The 27,386-nt window shown below is 37.9% G+C and overlaps 1 protein-coding gene across 3 annotated transcripts in view; it reads right to left on the bottom strand.

The window, feature by feature from the left end:
* SCP2 (sterol carrier protein 2) overlaps positions 1-27,386 on the bottom strand; it is a 125,571-nt gene that overhangs the window by 52,208 nt on the left and 45,977 nt on the right. For all 3 annotated transcript variants that reach the window (XM_011284984.4, XM_045035856.1, XM_045035857.1), the window contains 3 exons: positions 27,203-27,353; positions 25,438-25,585; positions 15,732-15,839 (listed from right to left, as the gene is read on the bottom strand). In XM_011284984.4, coding sequence (XP_011283286.1) covers positions 15,732-15,839; positions 25,438-25,585; positions 27,203-27,353 — 407 coding nt within the window. The remainder of the gene's footprint in view (positions 1-15,731; positions 15,840-25,437; positions 25,586-27,202; positions 27,354-27,386) is intronic.

The following is a 27,386-nucleotide window of genomic DNA, read 5'->3' as shown; positions in this document are numbered from 1 at the left end:
GGAGACACAGAATTGGAAGCAGGCTCCAGGCTCTGAGCCATCAGCCCAGAGCCCGACACGGGGCTCGAACTCACAGACCACGAGATCGTGACCTGAGTTGAAGTCGGATGCTCAACCGACTGAGCCACCCAGGCGCCCCTGGTTTTCTTTTTTCTTGATGCTTTTAAAATTATCTCTTTCTGTATCACTACTTTTTGTATTTTAATTACTACATGTCTTGATGTGGACCCCCTTGGGTTGATTTTGTTGGGGACTATCTGTGCTTCCTGGGTCTGGATTTCCGTTTCCTTCCCCAGATTTGTTAAGTTTTCAGCTATTATTTCTTCAAATACATTTTCTGCCCCATTTTCTCTCTCTTCTCCATCTGGGATCCCTAAGATGCAAATGTTATTATGCTTGATGGAGTCACTGAGTTCCCTATTTTCATTTAGTATTATTATTTTTTCTCTCTCCTGTTCAGCTTGATTGCTTTCCATTACTCTGTACTCCAGGTTGCTAATCCATTCTTCTGCCTCCTTTAGTCTACTGTTGATTCCATCTAGTGTATTTTTAATTTCAGTTATTGAGTTATTCATCTCTGATTGGTTCTTTTTTTTTTGTTTTCCATCTCTGTTGAGGGTCTCACTGAGGTCCTTCACTCTTTTCCCAAGTCCAGTGAGTATTTTTATGACCATTACTTTAATTCTCTATCAGGCATACCACTTATTTATCTCTGTTTTATTTAGCTCTCTTACTGTGCTTTGATCTTGTTCTTTCATTTGGGACACATTCTTTTGTCTCCTTATTTTGTCTACCCCTCTGTGCGTGTCTATGTGTTAGGAAAGTCAATTATGTCTCCTGCTCTTGAAAGTAGTAGCCTTATGAAGAAGAGGTCCTGTAGTGCCCTGCAATGCAATGTCCCCTGTTCACCTGAACCTGGCACTTCAGGGGTGCCTTTTATGTGTGTTGCTTGCATCCTACTATGGTGCCTGAGCTGCTTTTGCCTTCAGTCCCATCCTCTGCAATGGCTCTCTTTGCCTGTTGCAGATAGTGTTTGGTCCCTGTGTTGTTAGTGGGCCAGATTGGGGCTGCCTTGGGCTTGAGTAAGTCAGATCAGGCATTTGCTAGAGATGCAGTAACAACAAACAGCAGAACATTGGCACTTTTCCTGTGTTGTCCCCTGAGAAGCTTTCATTGGTGGGCAAGGACTATAGTGAGACCAGGTATATGCCCCCAGCCCACTGCTGCAACTGCAGCTGGATTGGTATATGTGGGTATCTTCCCTTCTCTCCAGGGCAAGAGTCACTTTGGAGTGGTGCCAACCCCTCTTGGGGATGCTTGCACACTGCCAGGCTTGTGGCACTGCTTTGTGTTGACTCCAGCCAAAGGTATATGGGAAGAGGCTGGTCCACAGGAGAATGTGGGGGCAGGGCATGCAGTGGCAGCAAAGTCTGTGCTGGTCCACTGCAGGAGGGGACCTGCAACTGCCCGGTAAAACTCCTACAGATGCCAGCCAGGTTGCAGGGGGTGGACCTGTGGAGGCTGGGCATGCTGTTAGCAAGCTAGGTGGAAAGTGTTGGCACTGTGCTGTTTCCCATATATGTCCATGTGTCTAGGCTGGGGGTAGGAGAGGGAAATGGTACCTGCTAGCTCTTTTGTTCTTGGAGAAGTCTCCCAAAGATCCCTGCCCTTCTAGCACATGTTCTGAGATGAGTATACAAATCTCCCTCCTATATACCCCAGGTTTTTTTCAGACCACTGTTTCTATGCTGTATCTCCACGGGTATGTGTGTTGTGCTATTTCTATAAGGGCAGGGACTCAGTTTGCCATGACCAACCCAGTTCTCCCAGAGCGGAGCCCACTGATTTTTAAAATTCCAGCCCTGATAATTGTAAGAACTTGAAAATTTTGACCCCTCTGGTTTTCACAACCAAATGTTATGGGGATTTGCCTTCACCATGCAGGAGTCCCATGCCTGAGATGCCTGGTACAAAGGTCTGTTTCTCTCTCCTCTCTGCACCTGCAGTGTCCCTCCCTCCTGTAGACAGTCCTGCACATCTCTTTAGCTTCCAAACACATCTGCCCACTTCCTATGCTCTTCAATGTGGCCTCTTCTCTATGTTTAGCTGTGGAGAGTGTGTTCTGTCATTCTTCAAGTCATTTTCTGGGTTATTTACACCAAGGTAGGTGTTATCTACTTGTATCCATGGGACAAAGTGAACTTAGGGTCTTTCTACTTCACCATCTTTCCCAGAAGTGCAAACTACAACTCTATGGGGCTTCAATGACCACACCACGGAAATACTTATTATCACTCAGACTTCTTTATGTCCCATTAGCAAAAAGTCAACATTGACGTATGACCTACCTCTTTGGAGGGATAAAGGAAAGAGTTTAGTCTAATTACTAAAGGCAGAAAAGTAGTTTAAAAATGTCTGTGTGGCACAAAAACAGACACATAGACCAATGGAATAGAATAGAAACCCCAGAACTAGACCCACAAACATATGGCCAACTCATCTTTGACAAAGAAGGAAAGAACATCCAATGGAAAAAAGACAGCCTCTTTAACAAATGGTGCTGGGAGAACTGGACAGCAACATGCAGAAGGTTGAAACTAGACCACTTTCTCACACCATTCACAAAAATAAACTCAAAATGGATAAAGGACCTAAATGTGAGACAGGAAACCATCAAAACCTTAGAGGAGAAAGCAGGAAAAGACCTCTCTGACCTCAGCCGTAGCAATCTCTTACTCGACACATCCCCAAAGGCAAGGGAATTAAAAGCAAAAGTGAATTACTGGGACCTTATGAAGATAAAAAGCTTCTGCACAGCAAAGGAAACAACCAACAAAACTAAAAGGCAACCAACGGAATGGGAAAAGATATTTGCAAATGACATATCGGACAAAGGGCTAGTATCCAAAATCTATAAAGAGCTCACCAAACTCCACACCCGAAAAACAAATAACCCAGTGAAGAAATGGGCAGAAAACATGACTAGACACTTCTCTAAAGAAGACATCCGGATGGCCAACAGGCACATGAAAAGATGTTCAGCGTCGTTCCTTATCAGGGAAATACAAATCAAAACCACACTCAGGTATCACCTCACGCCAGTCAGAGTGGCCAAAATGAACAAATCAGGAGACTATAGATGCTGGAGAGGATGTGGAGAAACGGGAACCCTCTTGCACTGTTGGTGGGAATGCAAATTGGTGCAGCCGCTCTGGAAAGCAGTGTGGAGGTTCCTCAGAAAATTAAAAATAGACCTACCCTATGACCCAGCAATAGCACTGCTAGGAATTTATCCAAGGGATACAGGAGTACTGATGCATAGGGCCACTTGTACCCCAATGTTCATAGCAGCACTCTCAACAATAGCCAAATTATGGAAAGAGCCTAAATGTCCATCAACTGATGAATGGATAAAGAAATTGTGGTTTATATACACAATGGAATATTATGTGGCAATGAGAAAAAATGAAATATGGCCTTTTGTAGCAACGTGGATGGAACTGGAGAGTGTGATGCTAAGTGAAATAAGCCATACAGAGAAAGACAGATACCATATGGTCTCACTCTTATGTGGATCCTGAGAAACTTAACAGGAACCCATGGGGGAGGGGAAGGGGGGAAAGAAAAAAAAAAAGAGGTTAGAGTGGGAGAGAGCCAAAGCATAAGAGACTGTTAAAAACTGAGAACAAACTGAGGGTTGATGGGGGGTGGGAGGGAGGAGAGGGTGGGTGATGGGTATTGAGGAGGGCACCTTTTGGGATGAGCACTGGGTGTTGTATGGAAACCAATTTGTCAATAAATTTCATATAAAAAAATAAATAAAAATGTCTGTGTAGTACTGGGTAAAATAATTATATAGAGAAATTAATGCCTTGAGGCTGTCATACTAGAAGAAAAATTACTTTCTCTACAAATTAAAGAATGTTGTTCTCCTGAAATAGTTATACATTTTCCATGTTGTGATACAAACAATGACTTTATTACCAGCTACAAACAGTTACCTAGATCCAATATGGCATCCTTTTACAGAAATTGTAGGAGGAGAATACTAGCAGTTATTGTTTTTCTACCCCATTTTGGGAACTGTGCTATATACTTCCCATATACATATTTCCTAATTTAATCCACAGAACAACTCTGTAAGGTAGGTATAGGTTGTTTATTTATTCCCATTTTACATATTAAAAAAAACAACAAAAACTAGGAGCAACAAAGCTGTATACTGAAAAGAATGAAGAGGCTAAGATCAAATCCAAGACTCAGTCATACAGAACACACCCCTGCAATTGAGGTACATCAACCTTTCCATTCACAGCCACTGCTCCTAAAAGTTAATCTGCACTATTGTTGCTACTTTCCCACTTCTATTTATTTCTGCATTCCCATGTGTTTCTAGCAAAACATTTCAATAAAATTGTTCCAATACTTCCAATGGCTTGATAATAGTGAAATCCAAAGGACACTTTTCACTCTATCAATTTAACTTTTCTGGCCTGATGACTTAACTTTTGAAACATTCCTCCCTTGAATAACTGACCATATATTCTTATTATTCTTACATGTATCTTCCTCTCCACCTATACCTTTAATTTTTATATCTCCTAGGGTTTTATTCTTGATCTTTGTGCTGGATTTGCCAACATGGTATTCCAAATAGTATTTTCTCTGGTTAAGAAGCTCATTTAAGCCTCAATAAATGAATACAGGGATGAACACCTATTCACAGCATTCATTGGGCTTACAATGTAGTCTATTGCCCTGAAGCAGTTAATCTGATAGTATAATGTAAAAGCCTTTTGAAGACTCTATAATGGTACCAGCAGCACTTTGTAGTGCTGGAGTCACACCCTCCAAAATGTGGAACATGTTTTGAATTAGTGGTGCTATTTCTCTATAGTCACTACAAAAAGGATCAAAAGATGGAAAAGGGAGTAGCTCCTCTCACTGTTATCCCTAATAATCTACTAGGAAAATTTTGTCATTCCTGAAACTTTGGGTTCTGCTAGTTTAGCAGTCTTAGACACGACAATAGTTCCATTGCCCTGAAAGCTAAGCTCACCACCTGGCTTCTGGTGTTGTATACATTTGACAAATGTATAATCACATGTAGCTGCCACTGTAGTATCACACAGAACAGTCTCATGCCCTTTTCCTCTATGCTGTATACCTTCTTCCTTCCCTCTCCTCTAACACATGATCCTTCTACTACTTCCATAGTTTTACCTTTTCCAGAATGTTATACATTCGGAATCATATGAGTATGTAGCCTTTCCAGATCAGCTTCTTTCACCTAAGTAATATGCACATAAGGTTCCTCCATGTCTTTTCAATACTTGATAGCTAATATTTTGTTAGCAATGACTAATATTATATTGTCTGGATGCACCATCATTTATGTATTCATTCACCTTCTGAAGGACATTTTGGTTGCTTCTAAGTTTTGGCAATTTAAATAAAGCTGCTATAAACATCCATGTGCAGATTTTTATGTGGACATAAGTTTTCAACTCATCTGGGCGAATGTCAATGAGCACAACTGCTGAATTGTATGGTGGAGGATGTTTCATTTTTTTTAAGTTTTTAATTTTACTCCATTATAGTTAACATGCAGTGTTATATTAGTTTCAGGTGCACAGTATAGCGATTCAACAATTCTACACATTACTCAGTGTTCATGATAAGTGTAGAGAATATTTCATTCTGTAAAAACTTGCCAGCATTTGGTGTTGTCACCATTTTGGATCCGGGACATTCTAATAGGTATGTAATGGTATCCTATGGTTTTAATTTGCAATTCCCTAATGACATATGATGTTAAAGATCTTTCCACATGCTTATTTGACACTCTGTATCTTCTTTGGTGAAGTGTCTGTTCGGGTCTTTTGCCCAATTTTTAATCATATTGTTCATTTTCTTATTATTTACTTTATAAGAATTCTTTGTATCTTTTAGATAATAGTCCTTTAGCAGATATGTCTTTTGCAAATATTTTCTCTCAGTCTGGCTTATTTTCTCATTCTCTTAAAATTTTGTCTTTTTTAATCCCTCTATTTCTCCATTATTACCTTCTTGTGTATTAAATATGTATTTTCTAGTATACCATTTTCATTCTTTGTCATTTTACTATATATTTTTTCACTATCTTTCCTATATGTTTTTTCTTAACATTTATTTATTTTTGAGAGACAGAAAGAGAGCAAAGCAGGGGAGGGGCAGAGAGAGAGGGAGACACAGAATCCGAAGCAGGCTCCAGGCTCTGAGCTGTCAGTACAGAGTCCAATGCAGGGCTTGAACCCACGAAGGATGAAATCATAACCTAAGCTGAAGTTGGACACTTCACCAACTAAGCCACCCAGGCGGCGCTCTTTCCTATATGTTTGAAAGCTATTTTTTAGTGGTTACTCTAGGAATTACAATTAACATCTTAATTTATACCAACCTAGTTTGAATTAATACCAACATAATTTCTTTTGTTTTTAATGTTTATTTTTTTTGAGAGAGAGAGAGATAGAGAATGAATGTAGGAGAGGCAGAGAGAGAGGGAGACACAGAATCCGAAGCAGGTTCCAGGCTCTGAGCTGTAAGCACAGAGCAAGACACAGGGCTCAAACTGATGAACTGTGAGATCATGATCTGAGCCCAAGTCAGACGTTTAACTGGCTAACCCACCCAGGTGCCCCTCCAACTTAACTTCAATAGTATACAAAAATGGTCAGCTATGTTATCTCCACCCTCCTTTGTGTTGTCACTGTCATACAAATAACATTTTTATGCATTGTATGTCTATCAACTCAGATTATTGCTTCATGCAGCTGGACAGGAGGGGAGAAACATGCCAAAATAATGTACTGCTATTGTCTTTATATTTACAAATACACCTACTACTAATGCTACTACTAATGCTCTGTATTTCTTCATATGCTCTTTATTCCACTGTCTAGTGTTTTCTTTTTTTTTTTTTCTTTCTCATTTTGCTATGGGTTTATTCCTGCTGTTAATTTTTTTTTTAATTTATGTCCAAGTTAGTTAGCATATAGGGCAACAGTTATTTCAGGAGTAGATTCCTTAATGCCCCTTACCCATTTAGCCCATCCCCCTCCTACAACCCCTCTAGTAACCCTCTGTTTGCTCTCCATATTTAAGAGTCTCTTATGTTTTGTCCCCCTCCCTGTTTTTATATTATTTTTGCTTCCCTTCCCTTATGCTCATCTGTTCTGTGCCTTAAAGTCCTCATATGAGTGAATTCATATGATACTTATCTTTCTCTGACTAATTTCGCTTCACATAATACCCTCTAGTTCCTATCCACATAGTTGCAAATGGCAAGATTTCATTCTTTTTGATTGCCGAGTAATACTCTATTGTATAGCTATACCACATCTTCTATATCCATTCATCCATTGATGGACATTTGGGCTCTTTCCATACTTTGGCTATTGTTGATAGTGCTGCTATAAATATTGGGGTGCATGTGTCCCTTCGAAACAGCATACCTATATCCTTTGGATAAATACTTAGTAGTTCAACTGCTGGGTTGTAGGGTAGTTCTACTTTTAATTTTAAAAAATTTTTTTTTTCAATATATGAAATTTATTGTCAAATTGGTTTCCATACAATACCCAGTGCTCATCCCAAAAGGTGCCCTCCTCAATACCCATCACCCACCCTCCCCTCCCTCCCACCCCCCATCAACCCTCAGTTTGTTCTCAGTTTTTAACAGTCTCTTATGCTTTGGCTCTCTCCTACTCTAACCTCTTTTTTTTTTTTCCTTCCCCTCCCCCATGGGTTTCTGTTAAGTTTCTCAGGATCCACATAAGAGTGAAACCATATGGTATCTGTCTTTCTCTGTATGGCTTATTTCACTTAGCATCACACTTTCCAGTTCCATCCACGTTGCTACAAAAGGCCATATTTCATTCTTTCTCATTGCCACGTAGTATTCCATTGTGTATATAAACCACAATTTCTTTATCCATTCATCAGTTGATGGACATTTAGGCTCTTTCCACAATTTGGCTATTGTTGAGAGTGCTGCTGTAAACATTGGGGTACAAGTGGCCCTATGCATCAGTACTCCTGTATCCCTTGGATAAATTCCTAGCAGTGCTATTGCTGGGTCATAGGGTAGGTCTATTTTTAATTTTCTGAGGAACCTCCACACTGCTTTCCAGAGCGGCTGCACCAATTTGCATTCCCACCAACAGTGCAAGAGGGTTCCCATTTCTCCACATCCTCTCCAGCATCTATAGTCTCCTGATTTGTTCATTTTGGCCACTCTGACTGGCGTGAGGTGATACCTGAGTGTGGTTTTGATTTGTATTTCCCTGATAAGGAGCGACGCTGAACATCTTTTCATGTGCCTGTTGGCCATCCGGATGTCTTCTTTAGAGAAGTGTCTAGTCATGTTTTCTGCCCATTTCTTCACTGGGTTATTTGTTTTTCGGGTGTGGAGTTTGGTGAGCTCTTTATAGATTTTGGATACTAGCCCTTTGTCTGATATGTCATTTGCAAATATCTTTTCCCATTCCGTTGGTTGCCTTTTAGTTTTGTTGGTTGTTTCCTTTGCTGTGCAGAAGCTTTTTATCTTCATAAGGTCCCAGTAATTCATTTTTGCTTTTAATTCCCTTGCCTTTGGGGATTTTTTTAAATTTTTTAATGTTTATTTATTTTTGAAGGAGAGAGAGACAGAGTGTGAGTGGGGGAGGGGCAGAGAGAGTGAGGCACAGAATCTGAAGCAGGTTCCAGGCTCTAAGCTGTCAGCACAAAGCCTGACGCGGGGCTCGAACATACGAACCGCAAGACAATGACCTGAGCTGAAGTCAGTTGCATAGCCAGCGGAGCCACCCAGGTGCCCCTCTATTTTTAATTTTTTGAGGAACCTCCATACTGTGTCCCAGAGTAAGGGACCAGTTTGCATTCCCACCAGCAGTGCAAAAGAGATCCTCTCTCTCCACATCCTCGCCAACATCTGTTGTTGCCTGAGTTGTTAATGTTAACCATTCTGACATGTGTGAGGTGGTATCTCATTGTGGTTTTGATTTATATTTTCCTGATGATAAATGAAGTTGAACATTTTTTTCATGTGTCGGTTGGCATCTGGATGTCTTCTTTGGAGAAGTGTCTATTCATGTCTTTTGCCCATTTCTTCACTGGATTATTTTTTGGATTTTTTGGGTGTGGAGTTTGATAAGTTCTTTATAGATTTTGGATACTAACCCTTTATCTGATATGTCATTTGCAAACATCTTCTCCCATTCTGTCGGCTGCCTTTTAGTTTTGCTGATTGTTTCCTTCGCTGTGCAGAAGCTTTTTATTTTTATGAGGTCCAATAGTTCATTTTTGCTTTTGTTTCCCTTGCCTCCAGAGATATGTTGAGTAAGAAATTGCTGGGGCAGGGGCGCCTGGGTGGCGCAGTCGGTTAAGCGTCCGACTTCAGCCAGGTCACGATCTCGCGGTCCGGGAGTTCGAGCCCCGCGTCGGGCTCTGGGCTGATGGCTCAGAGTCTGGAGCCTGTTTCTGATTCTGTGTCTCCCTCTCTCTCTGCCCCTCCCCTGTTCATGCTCTGTCTCTCTCTGTCCCAAAAAATAAGTGTTGAAAAAAAAATTAAAAAAAAAAAAAAAAAAGAAATTGCTGGGGCCAAGATCAAAGAGGTTTTGCTTGCTTTCTCCTCGAGGATTTTGATGGCTTCCTGTCTTACATTGAGGTTTTTCATCCATTTTGAGTTTATTTTTGTGTATGGTGTAAGAAAGTGGTCCAGGTTCATTTTTCTGCATGTCACTTTCCAGTTTTCCCAGTACCACTTGCTGAAGAGACTGTCTTTATTCCATTGGATATTCTTTCCTGCTTTGTCAAAGATAGTTGGCCATATGTTTGTGGGTCCATTTCTGGGTTCTCTATTCTATTCCATTGATCTGAGTGTCTGTTTTTGTGCCAGTACCAAACTGTCTTGATGATTACAGCTTTATAATGCAGCTTGAAATCCAGGACTGTGATGCCTCCTGCTTTGGTCTTCTTTTTCAAGATTGCTTTGATTATTCAGGGTCTTTTCTGGTTCCATACAAATTTTAGAATTGTTTGCTCTAGCTCTGTGAAGAATGCTGGTGTTATTTTGATAGGGATTACATTGACTATGTAGATTGCTTTGGGTAGTATTGACATTTTAATAATATTTGGTCTTCCTACCTAGGAGCATGGAACATTTTTCCATTTGTTTTCCATTTGTTTCTTCTTCAATTTCTTTCATAAACTTTCTATAGTTTTCAGTGTATAGATATTTCACCTCTTTGGTTAGATTTATTCCTAGGCATTTTATGGTTTTTAGTGCAATTGTAAATGGGATCAATTCCTTGATTTCTCTTTCTGTTGCTTCATTGTTGGTGTATAGGAATGCAACCGATTTCTGTGCGTTGATTTTATATCCTGAAATTTTGCTGAATGCATGAATCAGTTCTAGCAGTTTTTTGGTGGAATCTTTTGGGTTTTCCATTTGGGTATCATGTCATCTGCAAAGAGTGAACGTTTGACCTCCTCCTGGCCAATTTGGATGCCTTTATATCTTTGTGTTGTCTGATGGCTGAGGCTAAGACTTCTAATACTTTGTTGAATAACAGTGGCAAGAGTAGACACCCCTGTCTTGTTGCTGACCTTAGAGGGAAAGCTCTCAGTTTTCCCCATTGAGGATGATATTAGTGTTGGGTCTTTCATATATGGCTTTTATGATCTCAAGGTATGATCCTTCTATCCCTACTTTCTCGAGGGTTTTTATCAAGAAAGGATGCTGTATTTTGTCAAATGCTTTCTCTGCATCTATTGAGAGGATCATATGATTCTTGTCCTTTCTTTTATTGATGTGATGAATCACATTGATTGTTTTGCGAATATTGAACCAGTCCTGCATCCCAGGTATAAATGCCACTTGGTCGTGGTGAATAATTTTTTTAATGTATTGTTGGATCCAGTTGGCTAATATCTTGAGGATTTTTGCATCCATGTTCATCAGGGAAATTGGTCTATAGTTCTCCTTTTTAGTGGGGTCTTTGTCTGATTTTGGAATGAAGGTAATGCTGGCTTCATAGAAAGAGTTTTGAAATTTTCCTTCCATTTTTATTTTTTGGAACAGCTTCAAGAGAATAGGTGTTAACTCTTCCTTAAATCTTTGGTAGAATTCCCCGGGGAAAGCCATCCGGCCCTGGGCTCTTGTTTTTTGGGAGATTTTTGATTACTAATCCAATTTCTTCACTGGTTATGGGTGTGTTCAAACTTTCTATTTCTTCCTGTTTCAGTTTTGGTAGTGTATATGTTTCTAGGAATTTGTCCATTTCTTCCAGATTGCCCATTTTACTGGTGTATAATTGCTCAGAGTATTTTCTTATTATTGTTTTTATTTCTGCTGTGTTGGTTGTGATTTCTCCTGTTTCATTCTTGATTTTATTTATTTGGGTCCTTTCCTTTTTCTTTTTAAAATTTTTTTTTTCAACGTTTATTTATTTTTGGGACAGAGAGAGACAGAGCATGAACAGGGGAGGGGCAGAGAGAGAGGGAGACACAGAATCGGAAACAGGCTCCAGGCTCCAAGCCATCAGCCCAGAGCCCGATGCGGGACTCGAACTCACCGACCGCGAGATGGTGACCTGGCTGAAGTCGGACGCTTAACCGACTGCACCACCCAGGCGCCCCTCCTTTTTCTTTTTGATCAAACTGGCTAGGGGTTTATCAATTTTGTTAATTCTTTCAAAGAACCAGCTTCTGGTTTCATTGATCTGTTCTACTGGGGTTTGTTTGTTTGTTTGTTTTGTTTGTTTGTTTTGGTTTCAATAGCATTAATTTCTGCTCTAATCTTTATTATTTCCTGTCTTCTGCTGGTTTGGGGTTTTATTTGCTCATCTTTTCCCAGCTCTTTAAGGTGTAAGGTTAGGTTGTGTATCTGAGACCTTTCTTCCTTCTTTAGGAAGGCCTGGATTGCTATATATAGTGTTCTTTCATTTCACTATCTCTTTATAAAGGATTTCTTATAGGAGAGGTCTAGTGATAAATTCTCTCAATTTTTGTTTATCTGGGAATGTCCTCATTTCTCCTTCATTTTTATTTATTCATTTATTTTTAATATTTATAGAGACAGAGTATGCACCCACATGCACACACATGTGCATGTGCTAGTCGGGGAGGGGCAGAGAGACAGAAAGAGAGAATTCCAAGCAGGCTCCATGCTGTCAGCACCGAGCCTGACATGGGGCTCGATCCCATGAACCATGAGATTATGACCTAAACTGAAATTAAGAGTCCGTTGCTCAACTGACTGAGCCACCCAGTGCCCCCTCCTTCATTTTTAAAGGGTAGTTTCACTGAAAACAGAATTGTTCCTTAGCACTTTTTTTCATCACACTGCTTCAATAGTTTCTGAAACAAAATCAGCTGTTAAGCCTTACTGAGGAATGCTTGTACATGATGAATCTTCTCCCTTGATGTTTTCAATATACTTTTACTTCCAACAGTTTGACTATGATGTGTCTAAGTGTAAATCTCTTTGAGATATTCCTACTTGAAGTTTGTTGAACTTCTTCAATATGCATATAAGTGTTTTTTCCTCAAATTTGGGGAGTTATCAGCCATTATTTCTTCAAATATTCTCTCTGCCCCTTTTTCTCCTCTCCTTCTGAGGTCACTACGTTTATGCTGTTAGTGTTGCTGGGGTCCCACAGGTCTCTGAGGCTCTGTTCATTTTTCTTCTTCTTCTTCTTCTTTTTTTTTTTTTCTGTTCATCAGCCTGGATAATTTCAATTGACCTACCTAAAACTTTTACTGATTTTTTCTTCTGCCTGCTTATATTTGGTATTGAGACCCTCTAGTGAATTTTTCATTCCAGTTGCTATACTTCTCAATGCCAGAATATATTTGGTTCTTTTCTATAATTTCTACCTAGTAATTGATATTTTCTATTTGGTTGTGACACTTTCCTTTAATTCTTTAGATATAGCTTCCTTTAATTCTTTGAACACACTTAAGTAGATGCTTGTCTTTGTCTAGTAAATCCAAAGCTTGGGCTACCTCAGTTCCTATTGACTGTTTTTCCCCTATGTATGGGCCATACTTTCTTGTTTCTTTGCATGTCTCACATTTTTTTGTTAAAAACTGGCTATTTTATATAATACAACATGGCAACTCTAGAAATCAGATTCTTCCCCTTTCTCAGAGTTTGTTGTTGTTGACTTTTCCAAACTGATTCTGTAAAGTCTGTATTCTTTGTCACAATTGATCATTATATTTTCTTCTTGGTTACCTTAGTGGTTAGCTAATGGCTGGACAGAGATTTTCTTAAGTGTCTGGAACTAATAAGTCTCCCAGTTTTTGCTGAAGCTGCGTGTGTGTGTGTGTGTGTGTGTGTGTGTGTGTGTGTGTGTGTGTGTGTATTGGGGCACTCAGCCAGGCAGTTTACAACTTCACCTTAGCCTCTACTTCCCAATTGCGCAGAGCCCCAAGGTTAGCCAGAGGTAAGAGCTTAAGATCTTGTTAGGTCTTTTCTGAGCATGCAGAAAGCCTTGAACATACATACAATCTTCATGTATATACTGGGTGTTCTAGATTCTTAGGGACATGTCAGATCTTTTCAAAGACCCTTAATAGACATCTCATTCCCCGGTTTTTTCTTTTAAGGTTTTTGGTTGGGTCTTTTGTCCCAATTATCAGCACCTCAGGCACCTATGTTGTTAAGCCAATTGTTGTTAATTATTCTTAACAAGTGATTCTGGAGAAAATACTCTGCAAGTTCTGTGTCAGGTTACATAAAGACAGGCATTTTAAGAATGGTTTACCAGGGAACTGTCAGGTCAAATAATGACAATTCTCTAAGAATGGGGCTTTGAAAGAACTCCAATTCCATTTTGACTCCTCCAGTGCTGGCCAGGCTGCTGGTTTCTACCATGATTGCAGGCTACTGCTTTCAAGACTACCATGGAGCTGGGGCAAGGGGGAGTGGTATTAGAGCAAGTCAAAACGCCATTAAAGCTTAGTGTTCTTATGGAGATTCAGCAGACTGTTTTTAAAAATGTTCCCCCAGATTGTTGCAACCCTTTGGTTAATTTCCAGAGTTCTGTAAAAACTTGATCTTGACAATTTTTTTTTTTATTAAGTAGGCTTCACACCCAGTGCGGAGCCCAATGTGGGGCTTGAACTCACAACCTTGAGATCAAGACCTGAGCTGAGATAGAGTTGGAGGCTTAACCAACTGAGCCACCCAGGCACCCCAGTCTTGATAATTTTTGCAAGTGTTCTTAGTACTTTTATAAAGGAGAGTATTTGTCAGATATTGTTATTCTGTCACTCCCAGTGATATCACTCTCATTCCCCTCATTTTCAGATTACTTCGAAATATAGTGGATTGTTCAGAGCAATAATAACAATAGTATACTGTGGGGTTTACAAATATTTTGGAAGTGCTTGGAAATATGCTGTAGTAAAAGTCCCTTACATTATATGTAAAATGGCATAACATTATTTGAAGGTAGACTGTGGTTAAATTAAAGATGTATGTTGCACATTCTACAGCAACCACTAAGAAATAAGAAAAAGAAATAATTCAACAGAAAAGAGAAAATAAAATACTAAAAAACACCCAATGAACAAAAAGCACAAAAAAGAGAAAAGAACCAAAGAACAAACCAGACAAAATAAATAACAAGGTGGCACCTTATACTGTAACTATCTATGTGTGCACATTTGTCTACCTAGCTCTTACTCTCTGTTTACAAGTATCTATTCACTAGATAATAAGCTTACTAAATTTAAGTGGTAAAGAAAAATAAACCAGTTAATTGCTATAATGAATACACTGTTAATTCTAACTTCTCTATTTTGGAATTTGTAATAATTTATAAAATATTTAATATATAAGACAATATGAAAAAATACAAAGCTCAGCTATCTTCATAAAAACAAATCCCAGATTTTAGTACTAAATTATTTTATAAACTTTTTTGGTATAATTTCATTTTACAATTAAGGAAACTAAGATTCAAAGTGATTAATTGACTGATAACTACTCAAAATAGTCACATGGCCAATCAGCACTAAAGTCAAAGTAAAATTCTTATTTCATAACTTCTAGTCCAATTCTCCAGAGAAAAAAATTTCCATGTAACACCAACCACATAAACAACTATATACAAATAATGTGCTCATTTCAAGTTATTCTTATCCATCCAGCAGGTCTAGCAAGATCTTTATTTGGAACATTTTAATTTAAATTGTACACCTATTTGAAAATAATCAAACTCAAAAAATATATGTATGTTGGGGCGCCTGGGTGGCTCAGTCAGTTAGGTGCCTGACTTGGGCTCGGGTTGTGATCTCATGGTTCATGGGTTCGAGCCCCACATCAGACTCTGCACTGACAGTGTGGAGTCTGCTTAGGATTCTCTCTCTCTGAGTCCTCCTCTGCTTGCACGCTCGCTCTCTCTCTCTCTCTCAAAATAAATAAATAAACATTAAAAAAATATTTTAAAAAATATATGTATGTTGAATTTAGAGTTTCATGTAATTCAAATTTTCATCAGTTAAGATTATTAAAATGCACTATACTTAAAGGAAAATTTAAAATAACATGACTAAATAATCATTTAAAGCACTGGCTACCAGGTTCAGAGAATACAATCCTTCATTCAAATCAATGGCTAAACCATTCACACTTATATAAAAAATGATAACAAAAAAATTAGGAAATGTGTGTGTAGTATTACCTGTAGCTCCCAGTGGATGTCCCTTTGAAATCAATCCACCACTAGGATTTATGACCCACTTTCCTCCATAAGTATTATCTCCCCTATCAACCAGTTGTCCACCTTGCCCTAAAGGAAAAATAATATTCACAAAGGTTAAAAATAACATTGGTCCAAGTGATACGTTTTTTTTTTTAATTTCAGTATAGCCAAGATCTTCTTATAGTAAACATTTCTTAACAGTTCAAACTAATATCAAACTGATATAAGTAAGCACTTCTGTTTTAAAAAATTTTTTTAATGTTTATTTATTTTTGAGAGAGAAAGAGAGTATGGGGGAGGGGCAGAAAGAGAGGGAGACACAGAATCCAAAGCAGTCTCCAGGCTCTGAGCTGTCAGCACAGAGCTGACACAGGGCTTGAACCCACAAACAGTGAGATCATGACCTGAGCCGAAGTTGGATGCTTAACCAACTGAGCCACCCAGGCACCCCGTGATATAAGCACTTCTAAAAGCTACATAATAAATACTGAGTAATAAAGATTTATATTCTAAGAACATTTCATACATTAAACAGAGTTACTATTTAGAATTTCTTAAGAGCTCTCTGGCTTCCAAAATTGCTACAAATATAACAGAGATTCAAAGACCCTGAAGAATGGAAGTGGATCCAATACTATAACTAAAATAATTGCATCAGCTTTAAAAATCCATAATTGTGCCCAATGTATTCATTTTTATTTTCAATTGCACTGTTATGTGATCTATAAACATTCCCAGCAAGCCGAGGGGAGAGCATGGGACATGAAATGAAGGGATGAAATGAAGTAGATGAAAATACTGTTGAGCCATAAGCATAAGCTTAAAAGAAAATGAAAATTACATGCTTGGTGGCTTCAACATTTCTATCAACTCTCTGGTCATTCTTCCAGGTGGTTAAGGAGTAAATAAAAACCCATGTAGGCTATAAAATATTCTTCCAGCTGGTATTTCTGATAATGAAGTGGAACCTCCAAAGAAAGATGGTGGTTATGGTACTGTCAGAGATAGCTAATAGCTTTTATGTACTCCCTTTGTGTCAGGCCTTGTTCTAATTATTACATATATCTACATAATTTAATCCTCAACACTATGAAGTACGTGTTATCATTCCCATTTTACAGATGAGGCAACAGTCACATAGATGTTAAGTAACTAGCCAAGGCAACAGCAGGGGACTAATCTAGGATTAATCATCAGGCAGCCTGGCTTCATAGCCCGTGTTCTTAACCAATATATTTTATTGCCTTCAAAAACCAAAGAGTTTCTCTATTGGTAAAATGAAACACACTAATCACAAAATTTTTTATGACTCACACTTCTTTTTTTTTTATGAGTTTATTTTTAAGTAATTTCTACACCCTATGTAGGGCTCAAACTCACAATCCTGAGATCAAAAGTCACATGCTCCACTGACTGAGCCACCCAGACACCCCTATGACTAACACTTCTAATTTCACTTTAAATCTAGGTTGTAGATTAAAAACCATCCACTGAGGCATTCTTTTATTTTTTGGTGTTTCTGACATAGAGCCTGATACAAGGCTCTGGTCATAACAGGTATTCTACCTGCCATTACTGCTTTTAGAACTCCTCAATATTGTTACTATACCAAGTAATAGCAGACTGAATACAAACTAACCCCAAGAATGGAATAATTCACTGCATTTTCTTTTTTATAATATATACAACCTATTAAGTATTAGAAGATTCCACTGGCAATATCTTGAGCCCATCAACTAAAAGTGATCCAGAGATGAAAGTACTGTAACAACCATTCTTATGGGCCACCAATAAGAAAATAAATAGAAAGCAATTATGTGCCAAAAACTGCACTGGAAACTAGGGGATACAGCAATAATGAAGCAAATATCCCCGTTCTAATGGAATTAACTTCACTGTCAGGAGAGGTGTAAGGAAGAGACAGACAATATGTAATGAAAGTAAGATATATAACAGAGTGGTGATAAGCACCATGGGGTGGGGTAAAGGCAGGAAAGGGGGTACAGTAAGTGTTGGGACCAAAAAGACAGGGTAAGGAGTTCACATTTTAAACCAAGTTATGGGAGAAGTCTTCCACTTTGACATTTGGTCAAAGACCTTAAGGGAATAAGGGAGCAAATCATATGGATATGTGGAACAAAGAAAGGCCCTGAGCTAGAAGTAAGTCTGGAGTGTTTGAGGAAAGAGCCCAATGCAGCTGCAGCAAAGTAAAAGAGTCGGAGATGTAGAAGTCAGAAAGATGTGAGAGGGCAATAAAAGGGACCGATCACATTTGGCTTTTACTCCTGAACGAGACGATCAGAGGAATGATATTGATCTGCTGTGTGCTTTTAACAGGACCATGAAAGCTTCATTATAGGAAATAAACCATAAGGAGACAAGGCAGAAGAAGGGGTGCCAGTTATGAGACTACTGCAATAATGTAAGTGAGAAATAACGGTGGTCTGGACTAGGCTGGTAGTGATAAAAAGTGGTAAGATATGGTTGTATTCTGGATATATTTAGAAGGCAGAGTCCATAGCCACCAGGAATTAGAGATGGATTCAAAGGGGGCTATGAAAGAAAGAGAGGAACTGGAGCAACAGGAGGATGGGGAAGACTGAGGAAGGAGGAAGTCTGGGTCACAGCAGAAACTCAATTTGGACTTGGATTTGAGATACTAATGAGACATCCAAAAAACTCTTGAAAAATAGGCAGCTGGACATATAAGTCTAGAGATCAGGGGAAGTGGTGTAAGCTAGGGATATAATTTTGAAAGTCATCATCATATATCAAAATGTATATATATTTAAAACCTTGAGATTATGTTCCAGTTCTACTAAAGCAGCATAGCATATATATTCACTATAGCCTGTGTCTCCCACTGTTTACAATATAAAACACTAGATAAAATACAAAAAACAACTACTTGAAGACTCTGAAAAGTCAACAAATGCAGGGGAATCAAGGAGAGTTAAAACTTGGAGAAGCCACTATACAAGGGTAAATTCCAAGTTTTCTCTTTTTAGGCTTTCTCAACAGCTTTGTTCCAAGGGTGAGCACCATCCTGGAGCATTACTGGCAGTAGGGAAGCATAGGTAGCCAAAACTCTAACAGAAACTCCATCTTTCTAACCAGAGGAACCAGGAAAAGAAACCCATACAGGTCAGAGAGTAAAAGAGAAAGTTCACAGAGGAGAGAGGCAGAGAAGAGGATCCCTTATTTCTATGTATTAGAAGTATTAGACATTTAGTGGGTAGAAACCAGGAATGCTGCTAAACTTCCTGCAATACACAACCCCCAAGACCAAGAATAATCTAATTCATCAACAACATTGAGGTTAAGAAACCTGCAACCACTAAAACAAAAACAAAAACCAAAAAAACTGGGGGTGTTAAATGGGTGGCAGATGAGCATTAAGGAAGGCACTTCTTGGGATGAGCACTGGGTGTCATATGTAAGAGATGAGTCACTGGGTTCTACTCCTGAAGCCAAGACTATACTGTATGTTAACTAACTTGAAAATACAATACAATACAATACAATACAATACAATACAATACAATACAATACAATACAATACAATACAATAAAATTAAATTAAAAAACAAAGAAACTAACTAAAGAGATATGGCCAAAGTTCAATACACAAAATAAAAGTCATACTAAATGTATTCAAATAGGGGTGCCTGGGTGGCTTAGTTGGTTAAGTATCTGACCTTTGACTTTGGCTCAGGTCATGATCTCACAATTCATGGGATCAAGCCCTGCATCCAGCTCTGCACTGACAGTGTGGAGCCTGCTTGGGATTCTCTCTCTCCCTCTCTACCTCTCCCCCACTTATACGCATGAATATTCTCTCTCTCTCTCTCTCTCTCTCTCTCTCTCTCTCTCTCTCTCTCTCAGAAATAAATAGGGTCACCTGGGTGGTTCAGGAATTTAAGCCTCTGACTCTTGATTTCAGTTCAGGTCAATGTCCCACAGGTTTTGAGTTTGAGCCCCACATCAGGCTCTGTACTGACAGTGTGGACCCTACTTGGTATTCACTCTCTCCCTCTCTCTCTGCCCCTCCCCATGTGCTCGCTCTCTCTCAAAATAAATAAATAAACTTTTTTAAAAAAACTATCTTTAAGAAATAAAAATATATATTTAAAACCAAAAAATAAAAACATAAAATAAAAATATTCAAATAATCCAAAAGAAAGCAGGAGAGGGAGAACAGAACAAAAAACAGAGAGCACAACAGGTAAAAGATAAAAGTGGTCAAGTTAATGATCTTAATAATCTAAGTCACACTGTCCAACAGAAATATAATGCAAATCACATATGTACTTTAAAATTTTCTAACATATATTTTGTTTAATATACATTTTATTTAACCCAATATATCCAAACTATTTCATTTTAACATGTAAGCAGTAAAAAAATTAATACTTTACATTCTATTTTTCATATTAAGTTTTCAAAATCCAGTGTGTACTTCACACAACTCATCTCAATTTGGAACAGCCACATTTCAAGGATTCAATAATTACATATAGTTAATGGTTACTGTATTAGAGCAGATTTAAATACTCCAGTAAAAAGGTAGAAATTGACAAAGGCTAAAAAATGATACACTACTACCTACAAGAGATATACCTTATACAGATAAACAACATAAATAGATTAAAAGCTAATGAATAGAAAATATATATCATGCAAACAGTATGCATAAAAAGGCTGGAGCAACTATGTTAGTCAGACAAAAAGAGACTTCTAAACAAAGACTATAACCAGACATAAAGCAAGATATTCATAATGAAAAAAACAGAAGATATACAACTATAAATGTGCTTGTGCTTGCAAAATAAAGCAAAAATTGATAGAACTAGAAGGGAGAGAGACCATTCCATAATTTATGTAGGAGATTTTAACACCCCTCTCAGCAAATGATAACAGCAAAACAAATAAATCATTAGAGACATAGATCTGAAAAATCCTATCAATCATCTCAATTTAATTGATATGTTTAGAACATTACATCTGATAACTGCAGAATCTGCATAATTTCCAAGTGCAATGATAGATAAATTCACCAATATATACCACATGTTGAGCCATAAAATAAAAATCATAAATTTGAAAGGATCAAAATCAAAGTGTATTCTCTTACTATAGCACAATTAGAAAGCAATTAACAGTAATATATCCAGGAAAATTCTAAATACCTGGATATTAAATTTTTTTAATGTTTATTTATTTATTTTGAGGGAGGGAGGGGCAGAGAGAGAGGGAGAGAGAATCCCAAGCAGGTTCCATGTTGTCAGCACAGAGCCCAACGTGGGGCTCAATCTCACGAAATGCGAGATCATGACCTGAGCCGAAATCAAGAGTTGGACACTGAACCAACTGAGCCACCCAGGTGTCCCTCTCCTATTATTCTTTTAATGTCTATAGGATCTATAGTGATAACTTCTTTTTTATTCCTTGTATTGGAGATTGGTGTTCTTCTTTTTTCTTGATCTACCTAGGTAGAGGTTTGTCAGTTTTGTTGAGCTTTATGAAGATTCAGCTTTGGCTTTGTTAATTTTCTTTATTGTCTGTTTTTTCCATTTCATTGATTTCGGCTCTTCAATTTTAACTTTCTTTAACTTACTTTGGGTTTACTTTGGTTTTCTTCTTTTAAGTTTCTTACAAGAGAACCTTAGGTCATTTAGTTTAGATCTTTCTCCTTTTCAAATGTAAATATTTAAAGTTGCACATTTTCCTCTAAGCAGTATTTTAGCTACCTTCTACAAAATTTGATATATTTCATAATTATTCAGTTCAAAAAATTTTTTAAATGTTTAAAATGATTAAGCATCTGACTCTTGAGTTCAGCTTAGGTCATGATCTCACAGTTTGTGGGATAGAGCCCCAAGTCAGGCTCTGTGTTGACAGCATGGAGCTGCTTGGGATTCTCTCTCTCTCTCTCTCTCTCTCTCTCTCTCTCTCTCTCTCTGCCCCTCCCCACTCATGGTTGCTTTCTCTCGCGCTTTCTCTCTTTAAATAAATAAACTTAAAAAAAAAAAGAATAATACGAGAATACTTCACACAAGTTCAGACAACAAATTTGACAACTTAAATGAAATGGGTAAATTTCTTTAAAAATACAACTTACAAAAATTGATAGACACTGGAAGACACAGAAAATCTGAAGAGCCCCATATCTATTAACAAATTTTTTATCAACAACTTTCCCAAAAAGAAAACTTAAAACTACTTGATTACATTGGTAAATTCTTTAGGTTACACAAACTTTGTCAGAAAATATAGAATGGTTACAGAAAATATAGAATGGTCAATTTGTTTTATGAGGCCAACGTAACTCTAATGCCAAAACCAAGAAAAGAAGAAAACTAGACTTTCTCTGTCTGACTTATTTTACTTAGCATAATACCCTCTACATCTACCCATGTTGTCACAAATGGCAAGATCTCATTCTTTTTTATGGCCAAGTAATATTCCATTGTAAATATATATGTATATATACATACATATATATATATGTATATATATGTATACATGTATACATATGTACGTATATGTGTGTGTGTGTATACATACACACACACATACACACACACCATCTTTATCCAGTCATCTACTGATGGACACTTGGGTTGCTCCCATATTGTGGCTGTGGTAAATAATGCTGCAATAAACATAGGGGTGCATATATCTTTTCAAATTAGTGTTTTTGCTTTCTTTGGGTAAATACATAGTAGTGGGTTACTGGATTGCATGATGTTTCTTTTTTTTATTTATTTATTTTTTTGAGAGAGAGAGAGAGAGGGCACAAGTGAACAAGAAGCAGAGAGAGAGAATCCCAGGAGGGGCAGAGAGAGAGAAAGGGAAGAGAGAGAGAGAGAGAGAGAGAGAGAGAGAGAGAGAGAGAGAGAGAGAAGTGGGGCTCATTCAAAGCAGGGCTCCTGTTTACCCAAAGCATGGCTAGTGCTCACCCAATGCAGAGCTCAAGCTCACCCAATGTGGGACTCAAACTCATAAACTATGAGATCATGGCCTGAGCTGAAGTCAGATGCTTAACAACTGAAGCACCCAGGTGCCCTCTATTTTTAATTTTCCGAGGAACTTCCATACTGTTCTCCACAGTGACTATAACAATTTATATTCCCATCAACTGTGCATAAGTGTTCTCTTTTCTCTACATCCTTGCCAACACTTATTTCTTGTCTTTTTGATATTCGGTATTGTGACTGATGGGAAGTGGTATCTCATTGCGGCTTTGATTTGCATTTCTCTGACGACGAGTGATGTTCACAATCTTTTTCATGTGTCTGTTGGCCATCTGTATGTCTTCTCTGGAAAATGCCTATTCAGGTCCTCTACCCATTTTTTAATCAGATTATTTGGGTTTTTTCATGTTGACTTGTATAAATTCTTTATATATGTTGGACATTAACTCATCAGATATATCATTTGCAAATATCTTCTCCCATTCAGGAAGTTGCCTTTTTGTTTTGTTGATAGCTTCCTTTGCTGTGTAAAAGCTTTTTATTTTGGTGTAGTCCCAAAAGTTTATTGTGGCTTTTGTTTCCCTTGCCTGAGGAGACATATCCATTAAAATGTTGCTAAGGTTAATGTGTCCAAGAGATTACCACCTATGTTTTCTTTTAAAAGTTTTATGGTTTCAGGTCTGAACTTTAGGTCTTTAATCCATTTTGAGTTTATTTTTGTGTATGGTGTAAGAAAGTGGTCCAATTTGGCTGTCCAGTTTTCCTAGCACTATTTACTGAAGAGACTGTCTTTTCCCATTGTATATTCTTGCCTCCTTAGTTGTGGATTAATTGACCATACAAGAAGTGGGTTTATTTCTGGGCTCTCCTGTTCCAGTGATCTATGTGCCTATTTTTATGCCAGTGTCATGCTGTTTTGATTACTACAGTTTTGTAGTATATCCTGAAATCAGAGATTGGGATACCTCCAGCTATTATTCTTCTTTCTCAAGATTGCTTTGGCTATTTGAGGTCCTTTATAGTTCTATACAAATTTTAGAATGATCTGTTCTAGGTACACCTTGGTGGCTCAGTTGGTTGAGCGTCTGACTTCAGCTCAGGTCATGATCTCGAGGTTCGTGAGTTCAGGCCCCACATTGGGCTTGACACTGTCAGCAAGAAGCCTGCTTTGGACCTTCTGTCCCTCTTTCTCTGTCCCTTCCCACCTTGTGCTCTCTCTCTCTCTCTCTCTCAAAAATAAAAATAAACATTAAAAAAATGAAGTATCTGTTCTAGTTCTATGAAAGATACTATTGGTATCTTAATAGGGATTACATTGAATCTATACATTCCTCTGGGAATATTCTTATGGATATTTTCACAATATTCATTCTTCCAATCCATAAGCATGGTATATCTCTTTTTGTCATCTTCAGTTTCTTTCCTCTATGTCTTATAATTTTCAGAGTATAAAAGACTTTCACCTCCTTGGTTAAATTTATTCCTAGGTGTTTTATTCTTTTTGGTATAATTGTAAATGGAATTGTTTCCCTAATTTCTCTTCCTGCTACTTCATTATTAGTGTATAGAAATGCAAGAGATCTCTGTATGCTCATTTTGTATCATGCAACTTTCTTGAGTTTACTTATTAGTTCTAATAGTTTTTTTTTAGTGGAGTCTTTAGGGTCTTCTATATATAGCATCATGTCATTTGCAAATAGTGACAGTTTTACTTCTTCCTTACCAATCTGGATGCCATTTATTTCTTTTTTTATCTGAATGCTGCAGGACATCACATACTCTTTTGAGTGGCTAAAACATTTAAAACTGACCATATCAATATTGGTGAGGATGTGAAGCAACTCAAACTCTCATACACTGCTTATGGTAATGAAAAATAATACAACCTTTTTATAAAAGAAAAGAAAAAAAATCCTCCAGATCTCACCAACTAGTTTTCACATTTTCCTTTCTGCAAGTCTTTATTCAAACACAATATGGGGGAACATGGGTGGCTTAGTCAGTTAAGCATCCAACTCTTGATCTCGGCCCAAGTCAGGATCTCAGGGTTCGTGGGATCAAGCCCTGCACTGGTCTCCACATTAGCATAGAGCCTGCTTGCGATTCTCTCTCTCCCTCCCTCTCTGCCCCTTCCCAGCTCTCATGCATGGGCACGCTCTCTCTCAAAATAAATAAATAAACTTAAAAAAAAAAGAACCAAGGGGCACCTGGGTGGGTCAGTCAGTTGAGGTGCCCAACTCTTGATTTCGGCTGAGGTTATGATCCCAGGGTCATGGGCTCCAGCCCCATGTCCAGCTCTACACTGACCATGTTGCCTGCTTAAGATACTCTCTCTCTCTCCCTCTACCCCTCTCCCCCGCCTCATGCTCCCTCTCTGGGAAAAAAAAAAAAATACAATATGAAATATTTGGAAGTACATATGTAATTTTTATCCTTTTTTTTTTTTTTTTTTACTTAACAATTCATTCTAAGTTCCTCTGATACACATAATACAAATTATTTGTATAACCTATTACCTCAGTGGTGGTATTATCCAAGACTACATGCTCTAAAAAGTCCAGTATTGGGATAGCTTACATTTACTTTGCACAGTATGGCAGAGTCAACATGAAAGGAAAGGCAATTAGTGAATTCCTTTTTTTAATGGTAAAACTGAAATGTCCTCAGTGACTTTACTAAGTTAATCTGCATCTCACCAAAGATATTACCTTCTGGACAGAGTCCCAGTGCTTCATAAGTAAGGAGTTCATTGACAGAAAAGCAATCATGAAGTTCTATGACATCAATATCACTTGGTCTCAGGCCAGATTTCTCATAGCACTTTCTAGCAGCTTCTTTGCTCATATCAAAGCCAACCTAAAACCAAAACCACATATAAGTAAGTTAAGGGCATCAAAATTGGGACTTTTATATACGATTTCTGAGAGATTAACATGTATAACCTTTACAGTTGAAAACTGACTATGCAAATTAAAATCTCAGTTGAGATTAATAATCAAATCTTAGAATGATTCTCTATTACATGGAAAGTCTAAATAAAAGAATATTCAGGATGGAGAATGTACATATTAAATTGTATACTATAAAAAACAGAATTTTAGGGGCACCTGGGTGGCTCAGTCGGTTAAGCATCCAACTCTTGATCTTGGCTCAGGACATGATCTCATGGTTTGTGAGTTCGAGCCCCACATCAGGGCTCCTCACCAAGAGCATGGAGCCTGTTTGGGATTCTGTTTGTCCCTCTCTGCCCCTCCCCTGCTCTCTCTCACTCTCTCTCTCAAAATAAATAAATAAACTTAAAAAAATATAAGAAAAAAAAACAGAATTAAAAAAATGTTTATTTATGTTTGAGAGAAAGAGAAACAGAGTGCAAGCAGGGGAGGGGCAGAGAGAAAGGGAGACACAGAATCCAAAGCAGGCTCCAGGCTCTAAGCTGTCAGCACAGAGCCCGACGCAGGGCTCAAACTCATGAACTGTGAGATCATGACCTGAGCCAAAGTTGGATGCTGTGCCACCCAGGTGCCCGGAAAAAACAAAACAAAACAAAACAAAAACCAGAATTTTAAATAAATATATAAAAAGGACTTAAAATTCCTTAGGCCATATCTTGCACAGTTATAAAAACTCAGTCAAACCACAACTTGTTGTTGTGGTAGATAGTTTGAAGAGATTGAGCAATAGATAATTATGATTCAGATACACTAAAAATATAAGGAATTTCTATGTGACAACAAACAATCTTCTTTTAAAAAATCATATAGGATAACATTTTTCCAAACCCATGCTCTTAACCCCCCTTTGGTCTCAGACAATAACAAGCAAACTCTCCAAGGCATAAAATTGTGGTGTAAATGTATTACACAGAAAACCTGAGAAGTTCCACCTCAACCACATCCCAGCTTTGTGATCTTGGGCAAGTTATAGAGACATTTTCAAATTCAAAGCATTGTTGTAAAATCATTTTGTAAACTCTAATTACCTTATCATTGTTATACATTTGTGTATACGTGCACGGGTACATTTTTAAATATGTATGTGTATATCTTCAAATATTCAACTAACTCTGGGTCTGAATTGTCATTTTTTAACTTCTTCCACATTTACTCAATCTTTAATCAAGATTTTTAAAGTGCTAAGGTCAAGAAAGTTCCCTGAAAATATCCTTGTTTTTCCCTTAACTCTGTAAGAAAGGAGTTCTGGGCATATCCAGTCAACTCAAAAAAAAAAGAAAAAACCACCAAAATAGTACGTCTAGTTAATTAAAAGTGCATTTATGGCTCTACCACAAGAAGCATATGTTCTCATCAGTTATTTTCCCTTAACAGATTCTTAAGGATGGATTATAATATTAAATATTCTGGACTGATTTTTTTCAAGTAAATAACTTCCAGAGCTAATGACAACATGAGGTCACCTTGAAATTTTAAAACAGAAAGCCCTCAATTGATAAATAAAATAGAATCTCAGACATACCATTTTAATAATGCTTTTTTCTTCAAATGAGCTTGGCAAATCAGTTACCATCTCTTGTGCCACAATTTCCACAGCTTTGGATTCTAGGCCATATTTCTGTACAAATGTGTCACTAGCCAAAACTGCCGCTGCAGCACCATCTGAAGTGGGACTAAGAGGAGGTAAAAATAATCATTTACATCCA

Source organism: Felis catus, chromosome C1 (assembly GCF_018350175.1).
Source record: "Felis catus isolate Fca126 chromosome C1, F.catus_Fca126_mat1.0, whole genome shotgun sequence".
NCBI classification, from domain to species: Eukaryota; Metazoa; Chordata; class Mammalia; order Carnivora; family Felidae; genus Felis; species Felis catus.
Note: the sequence above shows the minus strand (reverse complement) of the source record. Positions and strands in the feature narration are given on the sequence as shown.